The 10013-nt window shown below is 41.1% G+C and overlaps 1 protein-coding gene across 1 annotated transcript; it reads left to right on the top strand.

Moving 5' to 3' along the window:
* Positions 1 to 8108: 8108 nt before the first annotated feature.
* LOC308277805 (vomeronasal type-1 receptor 90-like) lies at positions 8109 to 9131 on the top strand (the record flags this gene model as incomplete). The annotated part of the gene is made up of 1 exon (XM_080717198.1): positions 8109 to 9131. One exon carries the CDS (start codon positions 8109 to 8111, stop codon positions 9129 to 9131), a length of 1023 nt encoding a protein of 340 aa, XP_080573324.1.
* Between the last annotated feature and the right edge of the window lie 882 nt (positions 9132 to 10013).

The raw sequence follows: 10013 nt of genomic DNA, 5'->3' as shown, positions 1-10013 counted from the left end.
CTATTCCCAGCTTTCTTAGAAATCTCCACACAGATCTCCATAGTGGCTGAACTGTTTTGCACTCCCAGGATGACTAAGTTTTGAGACATTATTATGGCATGATAATAACTAATATTATAATATTACATATTTGAAATGTTTTGAGAATCGATGAGAAATGTTCTTACTACTCCCATAATAACTCTGAGAAACAATGTATGTGTTAGCTATTTTGATGGTGGAAACCATTTCGCATGCACATGTAAAAACACCATGTTACATCTGAAATATATACAACTATTTATTTTTTGGTATTGGGGTTTGAACCAAGGTATATTTTATCTCTCAGCTATACTCCAAGCCCTGTTTTACTTTTTATTTTGAAAGAAGATTTGATGCTGATCCTCCTCCTGTTTTAGCCTCCCAAGTATTGAGATTACAGGCTTGTACTACCACACTGGGCTGAAATATTTACAATTTTAATTGCCAATATTACCTTGCAGATGGAGGAAGGGCATCAAGAGAACCTAAAGTACTTTGAAATAGTTTTTAAGCAAACACAAATCTTTTACAGTGAAAGCTACAAACTTTGCAGAGCACTTTCAAGAGAATTCACTACATGGAAAAATATGCAAAGTTCTTTGCTGGAAAAACTTTAAATTGCTTAGATGTCAGTTTTCCCATATCATTGCCTAGCTTCACACAACCTTAATATCAGTGGGTTTGGACTAATTTGATCTGAGGATTGAAATGAGCCAGGAAATTATGAGTTTAGCTGTAGACAGAGAAGTTTGCGGATGCTGGTGTTGTTGACCTCATTGTGACATCTTCTCCCTCCACACAGATGTGTCAGGAGACATGAAGAAAAGTTTTCAGCATAGCTCTACCCAGAAGGCTGTTACCCACAAAAGAATAGAGTAAAATCAAGAGACAGGTGAAATGTCTCACTGGGGATGACACAGATTCTCCCCCCTGTGGGATCTTGTCACCTTTGTATAGACACTCAAGTGCAGGCCTGCAGAGAGATACACTGATGTCATCATTTCTCCTGTGGCCTACACATGACATTGGGTTATACAATGTACACTCTATCGATACACATGTCCCTGGTTCTGAGTACAACCCAATGTTTCCAAGTTCTTCTTGCACAAGACTACATTTTCTAGCCTCCCTTACCACAAATTAAAAGTAATGGGATTGAGTTCTTCCTGTTGATGTATGAAAGAAGTACTCTATACTACTCCCTGCCAAGCCCCCGAAAATGTGCCTCTCAATCTACCTCTCCTGACCCAGAAGCAGGGAGTGAAAGGAATTAGTATATACTTTCTCTTGCCAACCCCCCCACCCCAATTTGCGACTCAAACATTTCATGAACCAGAAGCAAGGAATGAGGGATGGAAACTCTTTTATCCCAGACCCTGAGATACCATCAGAGGCAGCTCTCCAGAGGGACCTCCTTCCCACTCATGGTACTGAGCAGCACTGAGAAGTGAACTGTGACTTGTAAAGCAACTGAGATTCATGAGCCATGCCTGCCCTGCAGCCAGCAGGTGCTCGAATAGACACAAGAATAAAGCTTATGCAGAGGATGGCCCACTGAGAACAGCAGATGCCTCTGTGAAGGTCCTTCAACTGGACTGCTCACACACATGAACTTCAGCCTAGTCTCCAGTGTTCAGATTTTAAACAAGGTTAAGAAACTTAACGTATTTCAGGTAGAGATAACAATGAAATATATAAGATAATATCTGTACCCCCTTACTCTTGCTATAGGAACACCATGAAACATAGTAAGTCAATCAACAGGGGTATGTTCTGTGGCCTGCAACAGCTCCATGGTCTGGCCATTTCTTTACAGAAATGCTGCCTTCACAAGCTCACGTGGTGCAGAGGAACTGATGCAGGATCTGAGGTGGTCCACTCTTGAGTGTCAAGTGTGTCCGAAGCTGGCAGAGGAGCAGCACAGAGCAGCTCAGTGCTCAGGGCTAGGACAGCACTGTGGGCTCAGCAGGTGGCTTAGTAGGACACAGAGTGGAAGTACTCAAGTGAGGAACACTTGAGTACGACTTCATCAAGAACACCTGGAGGAAGGGAAGGCCCAGGTGAGCCAGAGGTGCCCACACTTCTACCCATGTCACTGTAGAAGGGCCCCAAATACAGATTTCTCACACAGGATGAAGGGATGCCTTCCCCACAGCACCCAAAGGAGCTACAGGGTCTATCTAACAAGAGCTCCCTCCATTTTGCTCCAGAAAGACAGTTTAAAAGAAGATCTTATGGAAGTCTTGTAACTGCATGAAATAGGAATCATGAGCACCACAGGACAGATGTGAAACTGAGGCTGAGATATAGGAAAAGATAAAATCCTGCAGGATCTAGTCTAATAGTGGTCCTCCCACCCCAGGGCTTTGCCTTGTGCTCAAACATTTTTGAAAGCCCAAACAGGACTCATGAACATTTGGCCTGTGACAATCTCTATGTTTTCTTTTGTATTACTGGGGATTAAACCCAGGAAAATTTTACCTCTGCTCTATTTTATTTTTATTTTGAAACAGGGCCTCTCTAAATTACCGAGGCTATCTATAAACTAGTAATCCTCCAGTCTCTGCTTCTCAAATATTGTGACAATAGGTGTGTATGTGCCACCACACCTAATTCAACTCTTCTTCATCTGAATAAACACAGGGTTTATATACACAACTAAATTATTGTGGATATCACATTACATGGTCACAGATATAAAGTTTTTAATATAAGCTTAAATAATCATTATTTAGCCAGGCATAGTGACGCATGCCTGTAATTCCAGTACTTGAGTGGCTGAGACAGGAGTATTAAAGGTTCAAGGCCAGCCATAGCTACTTAGCAAGATGATGTTTCTAAATAAAGGCTAAAAAATAGGGTTTGGATGTACTTGGAGATAGAATGCCCCAGGATTCAGTCACCAGTAACACACACACACACACACACACAAACACACACACACACACACACCATTTTTATCACTTCCATATTTTCTCATCCCAATTTTGTTTTAATAGAAAACTCCTTTCTAAAGGATGGTATAGCCAAGCATGGTGGACGCCTGTAAACCCAGTACCTGAGATGCTGAGACAGGATGATCACAGGATCAAAGCCAGTCCCAGCAAATACCAAGACTCTTAGCATCCTAGTGAGAACCTCTTTCAAAACAACAACAAAAAAAATAATTAAATGGGCTCGGGTGTAGTTTGGACATAGACTGCCTCTGGGTTCAAACCCCAGGACAACAGAAAGGGCAACAAAGAAGGAGAGCCTGTCACCTCATGCCATTCCAGAAAGACAAGGTAAGGCCTTAACTCTTTTTTTTTCTTTGTTTATATAACTTTTTGCTTTTTATTGTTTGTTTTGCTATTTTAATTTTGAATGCCATTCCACCTCTTTTCTCATCAAGGTAGGGAGAAGCTTGGAATTTTGTACACTTAAAACAAAAGAAACTTCACTGAGAATTCAGGGCAGACTATCAGGTTTTGACCTAACAATTGCTTGGGTAGAAGATATATGGGACTTTTGGATGGAAAATGAATTATGAATTATGACTCTTGACTTAAGAAAACTGGAACCTAGCAAAATTAAGAAAATACCTCAAACCTCTTCAAGTTTTCCCAGTAAGCATACAAAAAAACCATTGCTGCTACCTCAGTACTTGGGAGGCTGAGACAGGAGGATCACAGGTTTGAGTCTAGCCTCAGAAACTTAACGACACCTTGTTTTAAACTAAAAAAATAAAATATGGCTGAGGATGTAGCTCAGAGATCGAGTGCCTTGGATTTAATTCTTAAGACCAGAAAAAAAGGCATTAGTAGGAAGAGGCCATGTGTTGACTGAAATCCTTCGCTGGCTTCTGAGTAAAAGTGTGTTTTGCTCTCTGAATACGTGATGGTGCTGACACAGGGCAGGGAGTGAGGGTCATAAACTCCTTCTTTCTTTTGATAGCTGAAAAATTAACAAAATTACCTTATAGTTATAATAAAAATGTGAATTCTTATAAAACAAGTGCTAAAGGCTTTCTAAAAGTTGCAGAAACCAAGCCGGTGAGCAGGCAGGTGGAGACTCTGGGGCAGGGGAAACCATAGGAGAAGTCTTAGGAAGGGATCTGGTTGCATCTAGTGCTGAGAGTGGAGCTCAGGACGTAAAATAAGGGACACACATGGAGCTCAGGTGTGCACTGGCCAGAAACAGTGGTCAGGTGTTCTAGAAATTCTGGGGGAAGGATAAGGAAAGGGTCTTTGATAACTACGTGACATGATTGGAGATGTGTGTGTTAAAATAATTCTGCAGGAATTTGGTGTGATGGTCCACTCCTGCAATCCCAGTACATGGGCAACTGAGACAGAAGGATTGCAGGTTTGAGGCCAGCCTCAGCATCTGAGTGAGACTCTCAACAACCTAACAGGACCCTGTCTCAAAAAAAAAAAAAAAGAGTGAAAAAGCTCTGGAGGTGTAGCTCAGTGATAGAATGCCACTGGGCATGATCCCCAATACCACATCACTGATAATAAGAATAAAAATTCAGCAGTGGAAGCATACCCATGGATAACAGCATTAGATCAGTATCTAAAGTGGTCAGAGTTCCATGTGCTACCCTTGCTGCCTGGATACGCTGGTCAGACCACTAGAACAACAGCTTCCTACTGGAAGGAAAGCAGGATTCCTGGTTGACTTGTCACATCTTTATCCCTGCTTTCTAGAACACTGCAGGCCATTGTTTAAATAAATAGCATTAAAAATGTATTTAGTGGAGCTGAAGTTTCAATCCAGGGACTACACCCTAGAAACTACACCTCCAGCCCTTTTTCTTTTTAAATTTTTACTTTGAAACAGGGTTTCGCTAAGTTGCTGAGTCTGGCCTTGAACCTGAAATCCTCCTCTCTCCGCCTCCCACATACTGGGAGTCTTGGTTTGTGCCAACATGCCCAGCTTAGTTTTAATTTATTTAATGGTTTTCCATATATACACCTAAATGATAATATTGTCTCTCTAGGTCATGATCTCCAGAGAGAATCAGGTAAAATTAAGAGGTGGGTAACATGCTGAGGAAACCCTTTGTCTAAGCTCCCCAGGGGTCTTTACATCACTTCCCAGACAATAAAATCACAGGCCTGCAGAGAGATGAGTTCTACACACTTTCTGTGACTCTGCAGGTTCATCTCAGGTGCTCAGAGACCTCCCGCCTCATCTGTCTGGGTAAGCGCCACTGCATCCATGGTGCAGAATCACTGAGAGCCTGGGGTCCTGGGTAAAGGAAGAAGGAAGATGGGCATCAGTAACAAGGTCTCAGTAGCTGCAGAAGAGACATACAGCTCTAAAAATTCATGCCCAGTGCAAAGGATTGGGTTCTGTTTAGGGCAATGAGGACATCTTCTTTGAATTTCTAGTTCTGTAACTTTCCGATATTAAATTCATCCATGTGTTATAGGAAATATCCACTGACTCCAGGTTTGCACTTATTGTTGTGATTTACATATTTGTCACTGGCTGGCCATATTAGTCCTCAGGTCACACGTAATGTTTTATCTAGAGATTTTAAGCATCATAAACCCTTCACATATAATCAGAGATTGGATAAATTAATTTCATTCCAACAGTTTTATTAAGCATGCTCAGATTTGTTTTTGTTGCCTTCAGTAATCAAACCGAGCTAGTACTGATATGTGACTTGGACAGTTTGAGCAATTACACAGTTTTAGCCAGGCATTTATGGCATACACATTAATCTCAGGACTTGGAAGGCTGAGAAAGAGGGTCACATATTACACCATGTATTAACTTGACAAGTCCATGTTCCATATTAAAAATAAAATGTCTAGAATTGTATGAGTGAAATTGGCTTGGGATTGATCCTCATTACCATGAGATGTAAGACAGGACAAAGAGAGAGAGAGAGAGAGCGAGAGAGAGAGCGAGAGAGAGAGTGAGAGAGAGAGAGAGAGAGAGAGAGAGAGAGAGAGAAAGAGAGAGAGAGAGAGAGAGAGAGAGAGAGAGAGGAGAGACAAGAACACACAGTGATGATAAGGTTGTGAATATATTCAATGATTAAATAAACAAGGAATGATAGTTGTGCCCCATGCCTTGGCTTCAAAAGACATGAAAATGCAATTTATAATACATTGGGGGAGAAATATTAATATTGGTGTACACTAATCTTTTTTCCTATATTGTCTTTCATTTAAAAATACCCATTCTCATTTTGGAGGCTGAGACAGGAGGTTTGTGCAGGTTCGAAGCCAGCCTCAGCTATTTAGTGAAACTCTCAGCAACTTAATGAGACCCTGTTTCCAAATAAAATATAAAATAGTCTGTGAGTGTATCTCAGAAGTTGAAAGTCCCTGGGTTCCTTTCCTGGTACCACTAACAAACACATACACACAGACACACAAAGTGAGAGCCTTACCAAGTTTCTGAGGATGGTCACCAATGTGTGATCCTCCTGTCTCAGCCTCACAAGTACTGAGATTATTATAGAAATATGCCTTTATGCTAGGTTCCAAACTTTTCTTTCTCCTTCCTTTCTTTTGTTCTTTCCCCTCCCTCCCTCCCTTCCTTTTTTCTTCCTTTTTTTCTTGTGTGTGGTCCTGGAAGATTGCACCCAGGGAATTCTACCTCCAAGTTACATCCCTGGCCCTATATTTTGTTCTTTATTTTTAAACAGGGCCTCACTATAAGCAGAGGGCCTCACTAAGTATCTGGGGCTGGCTGTGAACCTGTGATCCTCCTTTCTCAGCCTCCCAAATCCTGGGATTAAAAGCATGCACCACCATGCCTGGAAGTTTGACTCTATTTTAGGTGTAATTATATTTAGAATCTTGATTCCACATGCCTAAAGAAAAAATGGTATTTGGTTCTACTAATTGATAACATGCCAACATAGCTAGTTATTCTGGCTTTTAGAATATAAAAAGAAAAACCATGAGCTATACAGCTGTCTTGAAGAAGTGTGATAAAGACTTAAAATTCCATTGGAACTCTCTTAACAGAGATAGTGAACATATCTTAGCTTGGTAACATTTTATCTTATTTTGGCAGAGACAGAGTTCATCAATTATTAAAAGAGTTGTTCTAATTGTCCCAAGACACATATATGAGGAACTGCATAATAATAAAAATGATAGCCAACATTTCTGTAGAGATCAGAGTGTGCCAGGAACACTCTCATTTTGGTACATATAGGTAAACTTTAAAAAATCACATAACAATATCTACTATCTAAAATATGTGTGTTTATGACATGAGACAATAATGCACCAATAAAAGCACATTATATAAAAATAAAAATAGAAAATAAAATAAAATATTTCTGTGCATCTTTCACAGAAAAGATGACTAAAGCTCATGGGGTACACAACTCAAGATTAAACACCAGGTAAATGGCAGATCACAGATCACAGCAAACTCTGAATTCAATGTCCATATTGGCCAATATTTGTCCTGTTAATATATAGAGAATATTTTGCCTATAATACTAATATTTGGAAGGCTTAGACATGATATTCCAGGCTCAATCCAGCCTCAGCAACTTAGCAAGACCTAGTTTCAAAAGAAAAAATAGGTCTTGAGGCTTGGAAGTACAATGCCCCTGTATTTAAACCCCAGTACCTAAAAAAAAAATTAGAATATTTGGTTTGGCAATAAAGCAATAAAAATAATGATAGCTCTGGAATAATATAATTCTGTATATGTGTAATACATTGTGATTCTCCTGTTGGGAGTATCTTATTTCCAATTTTATGCAATTTTCCTTGTTAAAATTGACCACAAATTCTAGAAATGTTACTATCCACCTAAAATTTAATCAATATGATACAGATCAAAACCAAATAACACATTCATATTGCTCCCAAAGAATGAAAAGTGAGGTGATGATACTATGTTTTCTATACAGAAACATTTTTTTGCATAAGAAAGCTGAGTACTCTGGGAGACCCTTGGTGGGATGGACACAGCGCCCAGCCATACCTAGAAAGGGAGGGAAGGAGTGAAGAGTGGGTGTGGCTTCCAAGGAGGCAGGGGAGATGGGGCATTGAAGGAGCACAGGACGGGGAGCGCTGTGATACATGCATGTGCTCATGGTGTGGTGGCTGAGAATGAAGATGGCAACATTTGTGATGATGACTTTTTCCGATCTTACCTTCAGGTATTCAGTATATGCCTCTTCCCCCTGTAAGATGAATAAAGACAATGAATTGCACATTAATATTGACATAAGAAATGCCTTCTTTGTGGAAACTGTCATTGGGATCTCAGCCAACACCATCCTTCTTCTCTTCCACATCCTCTTGTTCTTTCTGGAGTCCAGGTCCAAGCCCACAGAACTGATCATTGGCCTCTTGGCTTTAATCCACATAATGATGCTGCTGACCAGGGCCTTCATAGCTGAAGACATTTCAAGGTCTCCAGGGCTTGGGGATGACATCTCATGTAAATCAGCTATTTACTTGTACAGGCTGTTGAGGAGCCTCTCCATTTGTACCACCTGCCTGCTGAGTGTGCACCAGGCCATCACCCTCTGCCCCAGAAGCTCCTGGTTGGCAAAGTTCAAACATAAATCCCCACGTCACAGCCTGTGTTGCTTTCTCATTCTCTGGGTGTCTAATATATTCATTACTGCTCGTTTCATAATTGCCATTGCTGGCACCACCAATGAGACCTCAACTGAGCTGCTCATCTCTAAATCCTGCAGTGTCTTGCCCATGGACCACATCATCAGGCTCTTGTTTTCCTTAATAGGGATGTTCCGGGATATAGCCTTCATTGGGCTCATGGTCCTCTCTAGTGGGTACATGGTGGCTCTCTTGTGCAGGCATAAGAGGCAGTCCCAGCACCTTCGCAGCACCAGCCTTTCTTCAAAGGCATCCCCAGAACAAAGGGCCTCCCATATCATCCTGCTGCTGGTGACTGTCTTTCTGTTCATGTACTGTTTGGATTCCAGCATCTCATCTTCAAGAAGTATGTTAAGGAATGACTCAATTCACCATGGTGTCCATATGCTCATATCCAATGGCTATGCCACCATTAGTCCTTTGGTGTTCATCAGTACTGAGAAACATATCATTAACATTCTACAATCTGTGTTGGGGAGGACACTAAATGTTAGATTATCTGGTCCTAGGTAAGCTTTCTTAAGTGCCAATGAGTTGCCCTCAGAGTTATATTCCATAGCATAACATATCTGACCTCTGGTTTACACAGAAACATGAACATGTACTTTTTATGTGTGTGTATGTGGTGGTGCTGGGAAGTGAACCCAGCATATTCTGTGCAAGATATACTTTCATCTCTATTTTATGTTTTATTTGGAAACAAGGTATTTCTAAGTCGCTGCGGCTGGCTTTGAACCTGTGATTCTCCTGTGTCAGTCTCCCCAGTACTGGGATTGCAGGTGTACACCATCACATCTGTTCCAAACATTTGCTTTCTCTCCTAAACCTATTTATTTGATAGTGTCTGCTGGTTAATTTGGACTGTCAACATGATCAGATGGAGAGATGCTTAGGATAAAGAAACTTCTGGGTGTGTCTGGGAGAGTGATTTCCAGAGGGTAGTGGCACACAGGAAAGCACACTGAGGGTAAGACCACTCTGAACATGGGCAGCACTGAGCACAGGCTGTGGCCCCAGATACAACTCACAATGGATGAAGGAAGAAAGCTCACGTTATGGAAGGCAGATCCTTCTCTAGTGGGTTTTCTTTTGCTATTCCTATAGGTATCAAACTACAGTTTTTTTAGACTTCCATCATGGACCTTCAGCAGAGATTCTCCCATGGGCTTCAATGGCTTCAAACCAACCATGGACTTGGGCTACTTCATGGGCTCCTCTTATTCTGAGGCTCCATCTTTTTGGACTGAGCCACGACTGTTTCCTCTATTGTACCAGGGTGCAGGTGGACTTGTGGGTCTTCTAGTTCCTACCATGTAAGCCAATCTAGTAATCCCTCTTCATAATTATGCATCCATGTGTGTTCTTTGTTTTTTTTCCTCTAGGTAAAACTGACAA

This window comes from Muscardinus avellanarius, assembly GCF_963383645.1.
Source record: "Muscardinus avellanarius genome assembly, chromosome: 20".
NCBI classification, from domain to species: Eukaryota; Metazoa; Chordata; class Mammalia; order Rodentia; family Gliridae; genus Muscardinus; species Muscardinus avellanarius.
This window is presented reverse-complemented; position numbering and strand designations above follow the sequence as displayed.